At 39.7% G+C, this 22,117-nt stretch overlaps 1 protein-coding gene across 18 annotated transcripts in view; it reads right to left on the bottom strand.

The window, feature by feature from the left end:
* APBB2 (amyloid beta precursor protein binding family B member 2) overlaps positions 1-22,117 on the bottom strand; it is a 402,192-nt gene that overhangs the window by 221,836 nt on the left and 158,239 nt on the right. For 17 of the 18 annotated variants that reach the window (XM_031664637.1, XM_031664627.1, XM_031664630.1 and 14 more), the window contains one exon: positions 57-125. In XM_031664637.1, coding sequence (XP_031520497.1) covers positions 57-75 — 19 coding nt within the window. In that variant the 5' untranslated portion in view covers positions 76-125. Of the gene's footprint in view, positions 1-56; positions 126-15,877; positions 18,118-22,117 lie in introns of those variants that run through there. The other variant, XM_009206717.4, reaches the window with a different exon arrangement.

Raw genomic sequence — 22,117 nt, 5'->3', positions numbered from 1 at the left:
TAAGTTTGAATATTCAACTGCTTCTCTGCATTGAAATACATGAAAATGTATCTGACCTGGAAGTACTTCTGACATGGATCACTGGGCGTCAGCAATGGTGCAGGAAATAGGTTATAATTTGAAATCTAAAAAAAAGGGATTATTTGAGAAATTAAAACCCCAAATAACAAAGCATAAAAGAAAAGCATAGCAGTGAAAATCTCTCCAAAAGCTGTTACATACACTAAACAAATTTTGGCAGACAATGTCCACATTTTTGTTCGTTTATAGTTCGTCACACCACTTTTGATTGAAACTTGAATTCCTACTCAGCCACATTTCCCACAAACATTTATTGAGGGTTTTTTTTCATGGTAGGCCTAACCTACCTTTCTGTCTCAAGTGTTCAATGTTTTTTCTCATGAAACGCTCACACACACACACACACACAAAATTCAGCACCCCTACAGAAAAAAAAAATTGGTACATTTTGCCACGTAAAAATTAAAATCATCTGTTTAGAAAAAATGTGACTATAAACACGATAAAAACAAAAAACAGACCAAAGAAAAAATTACCACCACAGATGACATAAAAGGGTTAACTTCCTTCATATAGAAAGAGTTCCTTGAAACCATTAAGAAAAATATGAACAAGCTTGTAGGAGAATAAGGAAAGAAACAAGCCCCAAGAGAAATACAAATGTTGAATAAACATAAATCACTAGCTGCACTTAGAACTTAAGAAAATATCAATTTAAATAACAATGTCTAACTGGATTTCCTATATCAGACTGGAAAGATTAATAAGCCAGATAATACCACAATCTAAGGACAGGATACTGGAAACAGGAAGTTTCAAACCTTGCTGGTGGGAGTAAAAGCTGGCAAAATTCTTTGGAGAGCCATTTACAAATATCTGAGCAAGTTTTGAATGCATGGATCCCACTGCTTGGCAATTCCACTTCTAATAATTTATTTCACAGACAAGCTCATGTGGATTCTATTCTTCTAAAGTCAAAAGGCCAGTAACCACCTAGCTGTTCTTCAGTGCACAGCTGGTTCATTCGATGATGATACATCCACACAATGAAATATCATGCTGCCTTTAGGAAAAATGAAGTGGATCTACAAGAGCCTATATAAAAGGGGTTGCTGGTTTTTTGGGTTTTTTTTTTTTTGAGATGTAGTCTGGCTCTGTCGCCCAGGCTGGAGGGCAGTAGCAGCATGATCTCAGTTCACTGTAACCTCCGCCTCCAGGGTTCAAACGATTCTCCTGCCTCAGCCTCCCAAGTAGTTGGGATTACAGGCGCGCACCATCACGCCCAGCTAATTTTTGTATTTTTAGTAGAAACGGGGTTTCACCATGTTGACGAGGTTGGTCTTGAACTCCTGACCTAAAGTGATCCGCCCACCTTGGCCTCCCAAAGTGCTGGGATTACAGGCGTAAGCCACCAGGCCCAGCCAGAAAGGGTTTTAAGATGCATCACCAAGAGGTGACTAATATGCATAGCAAAGCATGCTCTAATTTAAGTAACATTTTTAAAAAGCATACACATATAAATACATGTGCACACACACACCTAGGCATATACTCAGATGCACATGCATTTACATGGAAAATTTCTTAAAGGAATATAAAGATCTAGAAACATTGGTAAGCTGCCAGTTTACCAAAATGATACATAACAAGGAAAACTGAAAATGGACCTTGTTTTCAATGAGTTGGTATCAGGAATGTCACTCAGAATGATAATATGTTATATTAAGTCAAATACAGATACTGTATGATTCTATTTATATGAAGTACAAAAACAGGAAAAATGGATTGATATCAGGATTATCGGGGGTGGGGTAGGGAAGTAGCAAGAGGGTTGCTTCTGGGACACTGGGAATGTCATGTTTTTTTCATCAAGATGTGGAAATTCATCAGGCTGTACTCTTACGTGCACATTTCTGTATGTGTATTACACTTCTATGAAAAGTTAAAAGAAAAATAATCAAATGCTAGAGGTTTTCTAAAGCATAACTTAAATTGAAAAACCTTTATATTTGTAAAAACTTAATTCTAATCTAACCTTTCCAAACTAGAAACCTTTAATGGGCATCACTTCCAACTTTATGATTCTGATAATGACCTGACAACCTGGTCTACTGAGCCAAGATACATTTTTAATTATATTTTCACAAACTGTGGGTAAGGCTCATTACTCTGGTATAATTAAAAGGGTGGGTTTATTCGAAAATGTCCTGAAACAGCAAGTGATGCCTCCTCTGTGTTCCTCTGTCTTTGCCCTATAACTTTCTGCTCAGTTCCTTAAACATATTTCACAATTCCATTTTCCTTTTCTTAAATTCTAGTTTTTGTCTTCAGTGCACTTTAAATGCTATGCAGAGAAAGAGATGAATAGCTACTCAAGAAAATGAATACCAGTAAAGAGAAAGTTAAAAAAAAAAAAAAAAAGGCATACTAGTGTGAGCATTCTGAAAAGGCTTGCACAAAAACTAAGAATCTGCATACAGTTGGCCCTCTGTATCCTCGGGTTCCACATCCATACATACATCCAAGTGAGGATCAGAAAGTTAGGCCTGTGATGGTTGCCTCTGTACTGAACATGTACAGACTTTTTTATCCTTGTCATTATTGCTTAAACAGTACAGTACAGCAAAACTATTTACATAGCATTTATATTGTATTATCAGTAATCTAGAGGTGATTTAAGGTATACGGAAGGGGCAGGTACAGCGGCTCATGCACACTGTGAGATGGAGGGGGACGGACCACCTGAGCCCACGAGTTTGGGACCAGCCTGGGCAACAGAGTGAGACCCTGTCTCTACAAAACATACAAAAATTAGCTGGGTGGGGTGGCACACACTTGTATCCCAGCTACTCAGCATGCTGAGGTGGGAGGATCACTTGAGCCCAGGAAGTCAAGGCTGCAGTAAGCTATGATTGCACCACTGTATTCCAGCCTGGACAACAGAGTGAGACCCTATCTCTAAAAAAAAATTAAAAAATAAAAAGTATACAAGAGGATGTTGCATCGATTCTATGCAAACACTACCCCACTTTATTTAAGGGGCTTGAGCATCCCCAGATTTTGGTATCTGAAGGGAGTCTTGGAACCAATCTGCCTCAAATACCGAGGGATGACTGTCCTTAGTGTATATAATCCTTAAAATAAAATATTCCTGTTTCCCTTACCAAACAAACCAACATCTATAAAGTTAAGAATTAGACATTCTGCTAACGACTTCATATTATAAATAGCTCTAAGTTACTATCTGACCCATATTTATTTCATACCTGCCATGTGCCATGCATTATGCTAGGAGTAAGGGATACTTTAGTGAGTAAAAAACACATTTCCCCTCTTACGGAACTTATAGCCTAGTTGTTGGAAAGATGGATATTAATCACAAAGTTACTCACAGCATAAATAAGTTTTGGAGGAAAATAACTTAGATATAAGAGAAAATGCAACAAAACAACCACAGGCCAGATTGGAGGGTCAGGAAATGCTTTCCTGAGAAAGTCAAATTTAAGGTGCCATTTGAGGACCAACTGGGATTTAGGTAGATAAACACTTATTAAACACCTAGAATGTGCAAGGCATTTCCTGGCCCTGGGGATGAGGCACAAACATGCAGAACTTTTTCCCCTAGGCACTTATATCTTTGATGAATGAATCTCATCTAATAAAACAGTTTCTGAGAGGAACTTAGGGGCATGGACTAATTCTACATAAACAATAACCTGAGAAGATATCAAAGCAGCACTTAGAAAATAGGAAAACACTATACAAATGCATGGCTTTTAAGAACAATATACAACTGTGCTGTCCAATACAGTCCCTACCTACTAGTACCTACAAGCTATTGAATACTTAAAAAGTAGTGCAACTGACAACTGAATTTATTTAACTACAATTAATTTAAATATAAATTTATAAGCTGATATTTGACTCTTATTGGAAAACATTTAAGTAGGTTTGGAACTTCTTAGGTAGGTGAGTCTTTCTTCAACTCTAAATTTTATGAAATTTAAATACAGGTCAAGTATTTCCAATGAATATTGCATCCAAGTTGATTTCCGTGAGCGTAAAATGCATGCTGATTGTGAATACTTGGCGTGGAAAAAATGTACAATGTCTAATAATTTTATAATATCGATTGCATGTTGAAACGATAATAGTTTGGTTATATTAAGTTAAATAAAACATGTTAAAAATAATTTCACCTTTTTAAAGAATGTGGTACTAGAAAATTTTAAATTACATACGTGGCTTGCATTTTATTTCTACTGGCGAAGCCCTGATCTAGAGAATGTAGACAGATTCAAAACTTTACCCTAGGCCGGGTGCAATGGCTCACGCCTATAACCACAGCACTTTGGGAGGCCGAGGTGGGTGGATTATGAGGTCAAGAGTTCAAGGTCAGCCTGGCCAATATGGTAAAATTCCGTCTCTACAAAAAATAAAAAAATTAGCCAGTGTGGTGGCACACGCCTATAGTCCCAGCTGCTCAGGCGGCTGAGGCAGGAGAACTGCTTGAACCCGGGAAGCAGAGGTTGCAGTGAGCCGAGATCACACCGCTGTACTCCAGCCTGGGTGACAGAGTAGGACTCTGTCTAAAAAAAAAAAAAAAAAAAAAACCCAAAAAAACAAAAAAACTTTACCCTAATCAAAATATTATGTACTTTTCCATAAAAGCAAAGACTGGTGGATACGCTACTTCAGCTGTAATGCTAGAGATTTTGTCAGCATTGAGAGGAGAGCCCTTGTTTCCATAAAAATCACATACTGAGTTCAGAGTTGTTGGGGACAAATGGCAGGTCACTCCAAGTTCTGCACTGAGAATACAGTTGTGATTTTGGGGCAAAGCATAAAGCTACCTAAGTGAAACAGTCTAGCAACAATAGTTTCCTTCTAGCAGTGTTTTCACATGTCCCGTTAATAAAAATTCTTAATGCTGATGTGCCTTCAGATAATGGTACTAGGGATCAATAAATATCTGACAGGACCAGAGAGAGAGCTTGCAACCCCAAATCACAAAAGCACCACTAAGCAGACAGACAGACAAACAGACAGATAGATAAAATGCCCTCTTGTAATTTGATTCAGTAAAAGATGCTATGTACCTTTACATAATTCTGAAGAGGAACGAAAGATTTAAATAAAAATCAGACAAACAATTCCATTTTACCTATGTTCCCCAAATACTGCCAAACAAGTCTGACCGATTCCTCCTTCTCAATGTGCCTAGCTCTTTGTCCAACCCATTTTTAAAATAGTACTGCACAGTCCCATAACTCCTCCCCCGACAGCCAGTCTAATTCCTCCCCATACACCATCCCGGATCTATTGCAGATCTATGATGCCAGATAAACATTGCTCTGGTCACAATCACCACCTTATCTAAAATCTCCAGAATTAAGTTGTTTCAACCACTAACAATCTAAGACCCAACTGATTCTAGAATCTCTCATTTATCCTCTTTACCTTCAAATAGCTACTTCCCTAGAAACTCAGTGCAATGCTATAAAACCCAATACTCCCTTTCTATACAAATAGCTTATAATAACCCCTTTATTATCCTAAAGTGATATTCACAGATAATATAACCTATCTGAACACATAAATTCTAGAAAAGGGGGAATAAAAGGAGGGAAACATTTCAATAAGCAAATTCTCTGGCATGACTATTCCAGCAGTCATAACAAACAGGTATCAGACACTCACCTATGTGTAGAACCATTGTTAGTGCAACAGCTATAAATGCAGACTGAAAAAGGCATGTGTTGTATTGACAACTCAGACATGATGTGCACTGCTGCCAATAACATCAATTGCAAAATGCCGAACAACTCTTTGGAATATTCCAAAAAATATTAAATACACTTGTCTTTAAATGAGAAGGAGTTTTCACTTCTGGAACACATAGTGTATATTAAAACCAAGTTTAGAATTTCTACGGTCAGATAATTATACAAAAATGTCTTTAACTACACGAATATTTGCTAGGGTATTTAAAAGCTCTGCAGAGTAAGACAATCTTTGTTGTACAGGGTAGTCCTAAGTACTGCAAGACATTTATCATCCCTGGTCTCCACCCGATTCAAATAGTGGGCCCCTTCCACACTCCCCTAGTGGGAGTTCTAGCCACCCCCAAACCCCAACTTTGAAAATTATGACCTTGGCCCAGAGTTATCTCTTCCTCTTAACTCATTTGACACTTAAATCCTATATGATCTTGAACCAATACTTAATGTCTGGAAGCCTATTCGACTGTCTTGTTGGACTGTAAATTGTGGTTACCATCAATCTGACAATTACTATGACAACAGAATGGGGTATCATAGGCTGCTTGTTTGCTTTGCTTAGTGTCTAGCACATCCTAAGCGTTCAGTAAATGCTAATTAAGGCCAGATGCAGTGGTCCACGCTTATAAATCCCAGCACTTTCAGACGCCTAGGCAGGCGGATTGCTTGAGGCCAAGAATTCAAGACCAGCCTGGGCAACATAGTGAGAGCCCCATCTCCACAAAAAAATTTAAAAACTAACTGGGCATGGTGGCAGATGCCTGCAGTCTTAGTTACTTGGGAGGCTGAAGCAAGAGGATTGCTTGAGCCCAGGCGTTCAATGCTGCAGTGAGTTGTGAAACAACTGGTGAGACCTTGTTTCAAAAAAAAAAAAAACTCACTGCTATTATTGTTGTTATTTTTTTTCTTACCCACGCTTGTTTCCTCAACTAGGCTGTAAGCTTTCTGGACCAAAAGCAGTGTCCTGGAGATCTTTGTATACCTGGCTTAAGTAAGTACCCAGTAAATTTTGGTAGTTCACATCCTCTGTATCCTTTCTCTGCCTTATGCTGATTTCTTGTGAAAACATTCACAAATAGTAGGCTGAGTCCAAGAATGGAGCTAAAAACTGTAATTATATAGAAAATTATCTTTCTGACATTAGTGAAATCATCATCATAACCTGCCAAGCAGAGGAAAGGCTGTCAGAAAAACTGTCGGCAGATGCTCTCGAAAATCTACAGGATTATATTAGTGATGAATACTTTTAAAGTAGACACTGCATTCCAGGATTAGATCTATCTACAAATACATACTGATTCCCTCTTACTTTAAGGTTTTAAACATTTTCCCCTGGAGAACTAAGCCTTATTTCCAGATCTATAAAACGAAGTACTTCTATCAGATGACTCGGGTCCTTCCGAAGTATTAACGCTATATAGCATTTATTGAATGCTTATTATGTGCCAGGCATTGTGCTAAGTAGGTACTTGATAAGGATTATCTCACTTATCACCGCCAGCAACCCTATGAAAACGATACGGTTATTATGTCAGTTTTACAGATTAAGAAACGGAAGCAGAGGGTTAGGTAACATGCCAAAGATCCCACCAGAGGCAAGTGATGGAGCTGGCATCAGCTGTTCACCTCTAAAAATGAGGCTCAAAACCGCTACACCATGTTTTTTGGACTCTTCTCTTGAAGTTGACTCAAATAGCCTAAATTAATTAATGCCACAAGACAATTCTCACCACATTATTAGGGTTCTTTTGAAGTTTGTGTCCAACATTCTGATGTACATGGCAACTAAAAACAAAGGGGGCTGTCAACTGCTGGCAGGCAAAACCTGAGTCCTCTCGTTGCTTGTAGCTCAGAAAAGCAAAATAAAGCATACTTGAGAACACATGTGAATTTAATTTTTTTTTTTTTTTTTTAGACAGAGTCTCGCTCTTGCAGACTGGAGTGCAGTGGCGTGATCTCAGCTCATTACAAGCTCCGCCTCCCGGGTTTATGCCATTCTCCTGCCTCAGCCTCCTGAGTAGCTGAGACTACAGGCGCCCTCCACCATGCCTGGCTAATTTTTTGTATTTTTAGTATAGACAGGATTTCACCGTGTTAGCCAGGATGGTCTTGATCTCCCGACCTCGTGATCTGCCCGCCTCAGCCTCTCAAAGTGCTGGATTACAAGCATGAGCCACCATGCCCGGCTACATGTGTGAAATTTTAACTCACTTTGGGGGTGGGTTTTAAAGTCAGAAAATAAACCAAAATTCAACAACAGTTGACTACTTTAAAACAAAAATCCTTTAAATTGCCTGCTTAGTGCAATACATGCAGTTTCGGTTAAACAAGTAAAATGTGCATAGTCCTGTAATGCATGCATAATGTGGAGTATATAGTAAGTACATGTAATGCAAAACTTTATTCCAGTGTTTTTATTTCTGCACAGAAGTGTACACACTGAATTGGCATATAACATTGTACTCTATGGGAATAAACTTGAATTTCTTACATTTTTGGGACATTAACCATTACTGGTAATAATTTTTTTGTCATTCACAGAGCTGGTCACTGCATACTTGCTGTTAAAAATCACAACTTTGAGAGATCTAAAATTTACTACTTATATAGTCTAAAACAGAGAGAAAAAAGTTGTGGCAGTAAAGGTCCAAGAACTAATCCTATCACTAATTTCTTTATCTTTCGCAAAAATACTTAAAGACATTGATTTATGATCCTAGCTCTTTATCTTACTCCATTCTGTGTTCTCCAAGTGAGATTTCGAAACCAGTTCCAAGAACACTATCAAACAAAGAAAAACATGCAAAGACAGAAAAAAAAAACCCTATTTTCTGAAATGTATCCCAGGGGAAAACACCAACAACTGGAAAAGAAGTATTTTCAAGACATAACATTAAATGTAGATTTTTCCATTTAAGAGTTATCTTTATAACACTTAATCAGAAATTTTTTCAATGAAGCAAAAGTTTTATGCTTCCCCCACAAATATACCTGATCCCCAACTTTCTTTTTTTAATTTTTTTGAGACAGAGTCTCACTCTGTTACCCAGGCTGGAGTGCAGTGGCGCGATCTCAGCTCACTACAGCCTCTGCCTCCTGCATTCAACCAATTCTCTTGCCTCAGCCTCCTGAGTAGCTGGGACTACAGGCATGTGCCACCACACCTGGCTAATTTTTGTATTTTTAGTAGAGACAGGGTTTCATCATGTTGGCCAGGATGGCCTTGATCTCCTGATCTCGTGATCTGCCTCCCTCGGCCTCCCAAAGTGCTAGGATTACAGGCGTGAGCCACCGTGCCTGGCCTGATCCCCAACTTTCATATTCCAAAGGCATTAACATCTGCAATTTAGAAATAACTGCAATGTTTAATGCTTCTAAGATGTGCCAATTTAAAATATGCTATTGGACAACTATAAAGGACTAAGTTAATGACCCCAATCAACAGCCTCTCTGCATCCTTGCCCTCTGCTCTGTAACCTTGCAATCTCTTTCCCCTGGCTCTGGTCTCAGTTGTGTTACTTATTTTGGCCAACTGGATGTTAGCAAATGGGATGACACAGAAGCTCAGAATGTATGGATCCATTTCTACTCTCCTGAAAAAGACAGGATCTGTGCTACTGCCATGAGAACATGCCTAGGCCTGTTGGAAGGGTGTTGGGAGACTTAGGTAGGATGGCTAAATCTTCTTGGTCCAAGGCTATTTTTGACCACCCTAAGCCAGCCAACCATTAAGCACGTGAAAGACCGCTGCAAAGATCAGCAGATCTGTCTACTACCCCTGCAGCTAACTGTAGCCACACGAGTGAGCTCAGCAGAGACTACAAGAAGAACCACTCAGCCATCCCAAAAATACTAATGGCTACAGTTTAAGCCACTGAATTTTGGGGTGCTTCATTATGCAGCATTAATTGTGGCAATACATAAATGATACACTGGTTATACCCACAACAACCAAATGAGGCTGTAGAAGAGCTATGGGATGAAACCTAAATTGATCCAGGAAAGGTATAATGCTATTTGAGGATCCTGCAGGGGGGAATCTATTTTTTAGTCTTTTCTTTGAGGTTTATGTCCTCCCTAGGTCACAGAGGGCTGTCTTGATTAATCTAGCCTGCATCTTTAGTCTCTACTGCTAACTGTTCATTCACAGCACATGAGCATTTATACTTTGCATATTAGAATATGCTGTGACAAAGCAAATTATAGGTATTTATTGTAAGGACAAATAAGCAACATTATTTCTATCAGAAAAAAATCAAAAACAAGTTAAATGTCCATCATTAGGAAACTGATTAAATAAAGGATCACATCCTACAATGAATACTATGCATCAGCTAAAAGTGAGGATGCTTCTGTATTTAATTGCACAGAAAGATATTTACTAAATAATACTAAATGAAAAAAACTAACTGTAAAACAGTATGATGAGTATATAGGCATTCCCTACACAATGCTTTCCATTTTTCTGTTTGAAACTTCTTGTAATAAAAGTTGGGAGAAAGGCAGTACGTATACTGTCATTCTTTTATAAAAATATTTTTAAATCTTTTTATGGTAAAATAAAACACAGATTAAGAGAACCACACAAAACAAATAGCTTATTATAAAGAAAACACTCATAACTACCACCTTAATCAAAACACAGCTTTCGCTTGTTACCGTAGAAGGCCATCCATGACTTTCCCTTCCTCCAAAGTAAACAAACTCTTGAATTTATGGTAATCATGGTAATCAGTTCCTGGCATTTCTTTATGATTCTGTTACCCAAGTGTACAATCCTACTCAGCATAAGTGTTGTCTATTTTTAAACTTTTGATGTCTTTTAAGTAACATTTAATCTGTATAGCCTCTATCCTTTTCTTTTCCTTACAATTAATTTGTTAAAGAATCTGGGCTGTCTGAGGTATGAAGTTTCCACAGTATGAATTTTGGCGGTGCATGTTTAACTCGTTTCTCCATCCTCTCAATTTCCTGCAAATTGGAGCTAGATTCAGAGGTTTGAACAGACTGAAATTCAGTCTGTGGTGGTATGATCTTTCATTAGGAAGCACATGGTATCTGGTTTTCATTCATTTCTGATGTTAGCAGCCATTGTTATTCAATGCCTAAATCCCCTAAATCCACAGGGGTTGGAAAATAGTGATATTCCAATTATTTAATTTCATTTTCATCTACTGGGTGGAAAAATTTTAGGAGATGTTTTCCTTCATCTACCACTTGGTTTTCCAGTGGTACAGTTCATGTTCATGTAAGAAAGAAGCTGATTCTTTCCTAACTACTTTCAAGATGATGAATTGGTGCTCCATTAACCTTTTTTTCATACTGCAGAACCAATAATTTTTTTTTTTCATATCATAACCTCATGGATTTAAACATATTTGCAATTTTATTTTTGGCCAGTAGGAGCCTCTTCAAGTTGGCTCCTAAGTCATTGTGACACGCCCTAATAATCTTTGATAGCTTCCTTGCTACCTATTTATTATCTTGAGATGTCCCAAGCTCATCTTACATCTTTCTAGTTATTTTTGTTGTTTGAAGCTCACTCTGTAGAAGATTCCTTAGGAGGAGCTCATGAGGAGCAATATTTCCTCCACTGATTTTTTTGCATGTTCATAAGTTTGTGTTCTCTATGCTTGAAGGTCAATTTTGCTAGATATAAAAATATTGGCTCACATTTTCTTTCCTTTGAATACCTTAGGTATGTATTTTCTTTCAGCATAAGAGTTTCTGTCAAAAAGTCTAAGAACAATCTAATTCTCTATTACTGTTTTTCCCTTTTTTGTCGAGATGCCCAAAGGACTTTTTCTTTCTTCTTTTTAACCCAATAGTTTTATTAGAATATCTTGGTATTGGTTGTTCTAAGGTGATATTCTAAAATACATGATTTTCTCTTTCAAAACGTAGTTTCAGTTTTTTTTTCCAGAAAACTTTTCTTAAAATATATCATTTGTACCACACCTTTGCTTTGGTTTTCTCCTCTCCTATTATCTGTATGTTGGAGCTGCTTTGTCTATCTTCAATATTTGTCAACTTTTCCCAAATTTTACTTCTTCATTTCCTTTGGATTTTTAACTTTTTCCTCCTTTTCACCCTCTATTATTTCTCTTAGGGCAATATTTGTGGTATTTAGTTGATTTTGTGCTCCTTCCAATTTAGAATTTATTTTTTAAACGATTTTTAAAAAATTTCTAATTCTTTCTTGAGTTCTGTCTCCTTGTCTCTGAGTTTTGCTAATTCAGATTTATGCTGTTCTTTCATCTCCTGTATAATTTTGTAATAATCTCTTTTAATTATTCTGAAGTAGAATATTATGGTTTTAATGCTTTTTAATTGAGCACGTCTTCTCGCATGTTTTCATTGTCAGTAGGGATTTTACTCTATTTCTTTCTTAAAAAATAGTTTATATGGTATTTAACCTTATTAGTGTTCTGTACTTTTATAAAATTTCATATTTATATAATTTCTATAATTTATTTAATGTCTTTCTCTCTCTCCCTGCATGAGGGCAGAGACTATGTCTGTTTCATTCATCAGTATATTCCTAGTGCCTGGCACATTGCAGATGTTCAATAAATCACTGCTAAAGGAATGAATAGAAGAGTTCATCAAAATGTTCATAGTGGTATCTCTGGGTGACAGGATTTAGAAAACGGTCTTCTGATACTTTATAAGTTGTTATTTTTCTAAGTTTTTTCATAATGAGCATAAAACATTTTTATATTCAGAGAAAAAGATTTTTAATTTGGAAAAAAAAAAGGGTTGTACATGAAGCTGGGTATATAGATACCCAGTATCTTTAAAAAAATCAATAAAGAAATGCCCTCTCCCTCACATATGTCTTCTATATGTAAATGAAAACTATGGGGTAAAAGAAGGTGACAAAGCTGAGTTTTACTAAGAAAGATTAGGTTTAGAGTTTGTGAAAAGGACGACAGCAACCACCCATCTGCTTTCCATGCTATATTTGACAGATTTTACTCTATAGCTCAGAAAACATGTTAATAGGACTTCTTGTAGTGAGAGGAAGGAATTTAAAAAGCAAAGAATCCTGCTGTGTAGTTTGGCACTATATGGAAAATGGCTCACAGTGCCTGTAATTCATGGAACAAAGATAACATCTCTTTGTAAAATCTACACTGCAAGGTATCTCAAATATATAACCAAGATATGCCAGTGGCAGTGACTTACAATCACCAAACAAAATGATCCCAAACAAGAATGAGATGAAGCCTTAATTTGCTTAACCGGGCCTTCAAAGACCTATTAGAGAAAACATAAGAGATGAACTGCCTCATAAAGCAGATGGTCTTCTCCAGTTTAAAAAAAAAAAAAAAAAATCAAGATAATTAAAGGAAACTAAGGAGCAAGGATCTTGCTAAATTGGCCAAGAAGATTTTTTTTTTCCTCTGAAGTAGAATGCATGAGTTTTTGAAAGGATTTCATGGTTCCCCATGAGGCTGACACAGGTTATTTGATAAAGTCTACATCAGCAAGGGAAGCTGTCCCAAGGGCAGCTGCCTCCCAGGTAGGATGCAACCCCTGGCAGGCTTTATTCACAGGGGTGGGAAAGAAGGCTGAGGGGTAACATGGCCTTTCTGAAAGAGCACTGGAGTGGGGAGTGAGGACACATGCGATTTGTGTTCTTGATCTGTGATTCTGAGGAACCTGGTTCACTTTTGTTACCTGTTAATTTTTCTTAGAGAAACTCGTCATTCATTCCCCTAGCCTGCCTTGGTAGTGAGAACAGTTGAGATAAAGAGGAAAATATCTGTATACTACAGAGCAGAATTGCAAAATTGTTGGTTTATAATGTAATTTTGTTTAAATAGCTCCATTGCCAGATATAAAGGTCTCATTGTGCAGCAAATTAAAAATTGGAGTAAGGGGAATGAGGTGTTTTGAACCCAGTAGAAGATGAAAAAAATTTCTTTTCTCCTCCAACTGTAAGATACTCGATACTCCATTTCTGTTCTCCTACAAGCTCTAAGATGCTTTTTGAGAGAAAAGAGAGGCAGATAATAGTGTCTCAAAGGAAACTCAAAGATTCTATGCCAGAGATTGTTAACTGAAACAGGGATAGGAGGCATGAGTCTTTTATGGTCATGGTCAGGATTTATACAGAAAGGCTACTGCCCCCAAATATTGCCACTTGTGGCTTGCCTATGGGGCCTAACCAAACCCCACAGGGATAGGGCCCCAGGAAATATTAAGTATCTAACATTTGTTGAGGGCATCCTTTGGGCTAAATACAAAGAGTATTCATGATCCCTTTCATTTCTCACACAAATCCTAGAACATTGGCACCATGATGCTCCTCGTTTCACACAGAAGGACACCAAGCTGTAGCAAGGTTAAGAAAACTTGCATAACATTGGGAAGCTGAAAAGCAGCAGAGCCCAGGCTCCAATCCTGGTCTAATGATCCCAGAATCCTTAGTTTAACGTTCTACTCCACTGCCTCCTTCAGGAAGTAGAAAGTGGGATGAAGCTGTTAACATGGAGACTCCAAAGACCTCATTCGCTCAGTTTATCTATCTCTGATCTGATGGTTCCAAGAGAAGGTATCATAACCAAGGAACCAGGTAATGGTTTCTCTTCAACCACATCTCAACAGCAACACAGAGCTTACCGTTGGACCTGCCTCCTAATTATCCCTGGATCTCTTCTTTTTTCCTCACATTCTCTAAATCCTTTGAAGTTTTCATGATACGTCTAACATCACTTCCTCAATCCTTCTGTACGAAAACCAAATCCACTCTTAGTTTAGAAAATTATAGTGAAATCCCATTTCAACACATTATACATATGACCAATTCCAGATTTCACCAAACAGTGGCCTAGAAGACATTTGGCAGTTTTCTTAATGATAACACTAGTTGAGCATCCCAAATCCAAAAATCTGAAATCCAAAAGGCTCCAACGAGTGTTTCCTTTGAGCATCATGTCAGTGCTCCAAAAGTTTAGATTTTGGAGCATTTCAGATTTTGGAGTTTTGGATTTGGGATGTTCAACTGGTAAGTATAATGCAAATACTGCAAAATCCAAAAACAAAAATATGAAATCCAAAATACTTCTGGTCCCAAACATCTTGTATAAGAGACACTCACCCTGTAATTGCTAATATATCAATCACTTCAATCCTCACAACCACTCTGTGGAGAGAAAACTATTATTATCCTCATTTTATAGATGTGGTAACAGGCAGCAAGATAGTAAATAACTGCCACATATGTAGCAGGTGGTGAAGCTATTTTGTTTTAAACCTCTCTGAACCTCAGTTCTCTCCTCTCAAAAAATAAAAATATTTACCTCACATGGTTACTATGTAGAAATGGAATAAACACACAAAAAGCAATTTAACATAGCACTTAGATTCTCCCTCTCTCCTAGTATTTCTGGGATCATTCCAACGTACAATACAGAAACTTTTAATTAGACGGGAACAAGGAGATAAGAGAGATGCTTAGAATTTCTTCACATATGCTGCCTCATTTGTGTATCACAACACCCTTTGGAAAGAAGTAAATATCACCATCCCCATTTTACAGATGAGAGATTAGGGAACTGGCACATGCATGGACATTCTGCTGGTGACTGAAGCAGGATTCAAACCCACACATGCATACTGTTTTTCCAGAGGTTTTTAAGGGGTTGGAGGACAGGGGTAGCCAAGACTTCTAGTTCCCTTCATCTTCCCTATGTAGCCATTCCTACAAATTCCACAAATCCCCAATGCTCCTGCAACTTGTCAATGTTACCTTTCCCTGAAAAATCAAGACTGAAAACCATAGTCGAAGATAAAAATAGGTATAGTCACAGTTACTAACCATGCACAATTAGCAACTCTTCTAATAAAAAATAAAGAAGAGGGAGGGAGAAGGAATGGAAGGAGAAGAAGGGGAGAGAGGGAGAAATGGTCATGAAACAGAAGTCCAATTGTGAGGCTCTACGTTCTCTCATCCACATCAGGATTTTTTTTTTCCACAAAGGTATCAGCTACTTATCCTGGAACAACCTGCTGTTCCTTCTCAGTCCTTCAGCTGGGACCTGCATTTAGAAGCCTCCAAGAAGACATACCTGGCCAGGGTCACATTTCTCAGAAAGGCAGCAGCAGGAAGAATTGATCCCGGAGGCCGCCACCAGGAACAGGGTGTTTCCCTCAACACAGGATGTGAGCTCACAAAGAAACACCAAGGACCTCCTCTTTCACCAGCTACAGTCTCCTGCTTTCCTCAACAGAACTTAAGGGCAGGAAGGAAAGCGGAAGTCAGGAATCAGGGCCAGGGAAGCTAAAACAAAGGCGGGTCTCTAAAATGCAGACACACACCCATCCCCTCCTCCTGAGCTCACACCCACAGATTCTTAAGCTGGGAAGAGGACAAGCCACCATAGAATTCTAAGTGCCTCAGCCACAAACTGCCTCAAAACACTGGAGACCTTCTGTGGGCCCAAGGCCATGCTAAAACAAAGTGTGAGCTTGGCAGAGTCCAAAAACTCACAGAAATCTGTTAGGACACACTTACGTGCATCTCTTTTCTAGACGGTTTTCTCCAGAGTCCCAGGTTAAGAACCACTGCACTAGTTGGTCATAAGGTAGGAAAACAGGGCTCTGTAAAAATAAATCATTGCTCTCCCATCAAATCTTCTCTCAACTTCCCTAATTGGGTTAGGTGGACAAGCAAGCAATATCCCAGACATTTCTGACTCCATCCTTCCCTGGCCCCATGACCAGTCAGAAACCTGGCACTAATCCATCCTCTGAAGCTAGTAACATGTGAATTCTCATCCTTTCATTTCCATGGTCACCATCTAGGCCAGGCTCTTATTAACCATCCCGAAGGCCTACAGTCCATATTCTGATCACCTGTCTGCCCTCATGCCAATCCAACTGTATTCTCCTGCAGAGCCACCTTCCTAAGAGCATCTACCACCTTTAGCTCCAGGCTATCAACAGCTAGGACCCTGGGGCTGGGCCACCCAGGTTTGAATTCCATCTCCACTGCTTCCTCTGAGTGTCTCTTTAGGTAAGTCAGCTAACCTCCGTTTCCTCCACTGTAAAATGGAGATAATGAGAATATCTATACCAAACGTCTGTTGTGGGAATTAAATAGGAGAGTGTGTGTAAAGCACTCAGAATGGTGATGGCACACAGTAATTGCTATATAAGTGTTAACTGTCACCAACATGAGTATTATTAAAGCTTTCCACTGGTTACCAAATAAAATCTCACTTGCGCCAGGCATGGTAGGTCATGCCTGTAATCTCAGCACTTTTAGAGGCTAAGGAAGGAGGATCACTTGAGGACACTTGAGGACAGGAGTTGGAGATCAGCCTGGGCAACATAGCGAGACCTTGTCAGTACAAAAATACATACATACATACATACATACACACACACACATATACATACCAAAACAAAATCTCACTTCACTGATGGGCTCTTACAGCTCTCTACATTCTGTCCCAAATGGGTCAAACTAACCCCAACTTGTCCCTAATCTGCATGGACATAAGCCATTCTTCTGCTACCTGATCTCAAGCAGGGCACCACACCAGTGTCTCACTCTATACTGAAGCTACTAAACATCTCCCACTTACAAGCCTCTTCCGTTTGTTCTGCCTGGGACACCCCGTGTCGTATCAGTGTCTGTCAAACCCTCACGGCTCTCAGAGACAAGATCAAGCACTGATCCCACTTAAGATACTGCCATCATTAATTCCAGCAACAGCACTGAGGATGTCAATATACCTAACCGTTTCTGTGGTCTTGTTCCTACCTGCCCAAGGGCTAATTGGCTGTTCTACCTTAAAGGAGTAACCTCTATTCTCGATAAAATGAGGTAGTTTAAACAAGTGACTTAAAAAGTCTTCTTGTCAAGGTTCTTGGGGTTATACAGTGTTTCCTGTTCCTTCGGGACAATTTTTCTTTCTTTCTTTCTTTCTTTTTTTTGGGACAGAGTCTCTCTCTGTCACCCAGCTGGAGTGCAGTGGCATGATCTCAGCTCACTGCAACCTCTGCCTCCTGGGTTCAAGCGATTCTCCTGCCTCAGCCTCCTGAGTAGCTGGGATTACAGGCACCCAAATAATGAGAATATCTATACCAAATGTGTGTTGTGGGAATTAAATAGGAGTGTGTGTGTAAAGCACTCAGAATGGTGATGGCACACAGTAATTGCTGTGTAAGTGTTAACTGTCACCAACATGAGTATTCTTAAGCTTTTCACTGGTTACCAAATAAAATCTCACTTGGGCCAGGCATGGTAGGTCATACCTGTAATCCCAGCACTGGGTTAATTTTTTATATTTTTGGTAGACATGGGGTTTCACCATGTTGGCCAGGCTGGTCTCAAACTCCTGATCTCAAGTGATCCACCCATCTTGGCCTCCCTAAGTGCTGGGATTATAGGCGTGAACCACTGCGCCCAGTTGGAACAATTTTTCATTAAAGAAGAGGATACACAGGGTAACTGCACATATTTTTATTTTTTAAATGAATAACTCAAAGTGTTTCAGGTCTCAAGTCTCCAAGGCTAGGGAAAAAAGTGAAATTTTACTATGTGATACGCAAAATTCTTTTCTCTTTACAATCTGATGACCCTGTGACTTCTAGTTTTTTTCCCAATAAACTAGAGAAGACAGTTTTCATTTAATACCTTATATTATCTCCATGATACATATTGCAGAGCCATTTCTACCTTCCATATGGAAAGTAATTCCGAGTGTTATACCCAAATCCAAGACAGTGAAAAAAAAAAAAAAAAAACAGTTCAAATTACTTCTCCCCGCCCCTCAATATAGCAATTCCGGGATAACTTTTTTTTTTTTTTTTGAGACAGAGTCTCACTCTGTTGCCCAGGCTGGAGTGCAGTGGCAGGATCTCGGCTCACTGCAAGCTCCGCCTCCTGGGTTCACACCATTCTCCTGCCTCAGCCTCCCAAGTAGCTGGGACTACAGGCGCCCACCAGCGTGCCCGGCTAATTTTTGTATTTTTTGTAGAGACAGGGTTTCACCATGGTCTCGATCTCCTGACCTCGTGATCCGCCCGTCTCGGCCTCCCAAAGTGCTGCGATTACAGGCGTGAGCCACCGCGCCCGGCCCCCGGGATAACTGTTTTCCATAAATGAGCAGAACCAGCCCCCAAGTTTCTTAAAGGCAGCAGCTTGGAACTCAGCCACAAGAAGTTTGAAAAGTGGCAGAAAATTTAATAATACCATTACCTTGAAATCCAATAAAGCCTGTTGGAGCTTAACATTTTCAAGAAATCAGACTATTTATGCTATTACCCCTAGTACTGCTATAATCTCCTATAAAGCCATAAATACACACAATGTAGTTCACCAGAAAACTAAGACCATCATAAAAAAGGCCATAAGGAAGATACTGCCCATGAAGTATGTCTCCATGGTACTTGCTACAGCAAGTTCACACAGAGGAGTTCATTTATTTTGAAAATTACATTTCCAACTCCACAACTCATCACTTTGAACTGTGAACAACTTTTAATACAAGTTAGAGCTTTCTTTTCAAAGACTGTTTTCACACAAGATAAACGTGATACTGAATATCAAGGACATGTATGAGGCTGTCACAATACTGAGGAAAAGACTCATAACATCTGCGTCTTCATATCTGCTTCATTTAACAGTCTATTCAGCTTTAAGTATCAGAAAACCTAACTAACAGTGAATTCAACAAATACAAAGGAGTTGGAAAGCCCAGGGCTGCAGGTGTTGGTTTGAAAACAACTTCAAGGCAGGTATCTCTGTGGCTCTTGGACTTTCCTTCATGGTTGTCACCTCATGGTGACATGAAGACTGCTGTACATCCAGGCACCTCATCATCATTCAAGGCAGAAAGAATGGGAAAGCAAGGAAGGGTACGGACAAGCTCATTTGTCAGGCTTTATAAAGACAATAAATGCTTTCCCAGCAACCTCGCCCCCATCCTAGTGGACTTATTCTCAGGTCTTACTGGCCAGAAGTAGGTCACAGGGCCACATCCGCTACAAGGAATGCTGGAAAATCAGGGTTCAGGGTTGGCATATTGGCTTAATCATCACAATTTACTGACGAGGCTGATCTCCACACCGCCCTGAATTAAACTATGGCTCTATGAGCAACAATGAAACAAGATATGGGCATTGAGTGGGCAATTAATTGTATCTCCATTTTGAGTCTCCATCTTGGGAAGGAGAAAATCATCCAATAAAGGGTTTTCTGCTCCTAATATCAAAAGCATCCACTACCTATAAAGTAACTGTTTTACAAATTCCCATACCTATAATAACAAACAAATAAAAATTGCTTAATCTTTTAAGTTCATACGCCTTGGTTTTTCTCTCTCTGTAGAGTCAGGTATAAATGGGCAGTCAATGGCTAAAAGGTGGGTGTGAAGTCTTGTTGTTGTGAACTCTGATCACAACTTGACCACTAAGAAGCTTTGAGGTGCAGCTTGCTGTTTCCCAGGCAGAAAAGCCATGTTAGCCGTGATTCAAACCTTTAAGCTTCCAGACAGGGGAGAAGCCTCCTAAATGTGCTGTCTGCACGCTGCTCTCGCCACCTCCCTGCCCCTCCCTGATCAAACAGGCACATCCATTTAGCTCCCTAGATGCCCTGCACCTACTGAACCTTCAGTGGCTCCCCACTGCTCTTAGGAAACAGCTGAAAACTCCTTACCAAAGCCCTCCATTCTGATTTGACCAGGCCGCCTTCTCCAACCTCATCTCCCACCAGGTCCCACCACACTTGCTATGCTCTGGCCACCCTGGCTCCTTGCCATTCCTTAAACAGTCCATACCCCTTGGTCTGTAATGGGCTTTTCGCGGCTCTTCATAGACTGGGCTTTCCCTATGCTTCAGATTGCAGCTCAAGCATCGCTTCTTCGGGGACACCTTCCCTGGTCACCCAACATAATGTGGGCCATGCCCAGTATCCCTCCATCACACTCTTCATTCCTCCATAGCAGGTACCACAATCCACAATTATCTCCTCTACTGGGAAGGCTTTCCTACCACCTGTCTCCATCACTAGAACAAACAGAAGTACTACAGGAGCGGAGACCTCATCTACCTCTTCACTGCTCTATCCCCAGTGCCCAGCACAGAGTAAGGGCTCTGGACTATTATTTTCGCCATCCTGGTTCCAGGACTTGCCTGATTTGGTTGACTTGTCACTACCCTCTATACCACCAACTCCTCCATGTGGCCACCAAATGAACGTTGTAGCCCTAGGACCCGCTCCACTGCAATCCTGACCTTGGAACTTCCTCTCTCCCCAACAACTTCTCTTGCTTGTCACCCCACTCCCAGTCCTCTCTCATATACTGAAGCAGGCACACAGTGTGGTTAAAAGCACAGACTCTGGAGCCAAAAGGCCTGGGTTCAAATCTCAGCTTCACCATTGTCTGTATAGGCACAAATAAGTTGCTTCTATAGCTCCTGTGTGCCTCAGTTTCCTGTCATTGAGTGATAATAGTTGCATCTATGTAACAGAGTTGTAGTGAAGAATAAAAGTATACACATTAAGTGCTCAGAACAGTGCCTATATAAGTGCTAATAACTTAACGGTAATAAATGTAACTTCTGGCCGGGCGCAGTGGCTCACCCCTGTAATCCCAGCACTTTGGGAGGCTGAGGTGGGCGGACCACCTGAGGTCAGGAGCTCAAGACCAGCCTGGCCAACATGGTGAAACCCCGTCTCTACTAAAAATACAAAAAATTAGCCAGGCGTGGTGGCAGGCGCCTGTGGGAGGCTGATGCAGGAGAAGCACTTGAATCTGGGAAGTGGAGATTGCAGTGAGCCGAGATCGTAGCATCGTACTCCAGCCTGGGTGACAGGAGCGAAACTCTGCCTCAAAAAAATAAATAAATAAATACATAAAAATAAAAAATAAAATAAGTAAAATAAATGTAACTTCTTCTTATGAACACACTCTTTGTTCTCATTAGCATATGCACTCCCCTAGGCCCTTCTCATTTGATCCCAGTTCATTAGATCCCTCCGTAATGTCCCATTTAATGTGTCCTTCAAATCCCACCCAGAAGACCTGCAGTCCCATGCCTGATCTGCCAACAACTTGATCTGAATTGCATTCCTCCCCAGACCACTGTGTCCTGTTGGAGGAAGATGCTTTGGAAATTGTGTTCTCCTGGGCTTTACTCACTGCACACATCTTTACCAGCCTTCCTCTCCTCTAAACTGCTATATCACATAAATTGATTCTAAATGATATAGTTATCACCTTTGGTCACATCCACAGATGAGATATAAGCATTGAGGGCAATATGTAACTTTTCTCAATACCCCAGGGAAGTCAACA

This window comes from Papio anubis, chromosome 3 (assembly GCF_008728515.1).
Source record: "Papio anubis isolate 15944 chromosome 3, Panubis1.0, whole genome shotgun sequence".
In the NCBI taxonomy this organism is placed as follows: domain Eukaryota; kingdom Metazoa; phylum Chordata; class Mammalia; order Primates; family Cercopithecidae; genus Papio; species Papio anubis.
Note: the sequence above shows the minus strand (reverse complement) of the source record. Positions and strands in the feature narration are given on the sequence as shown.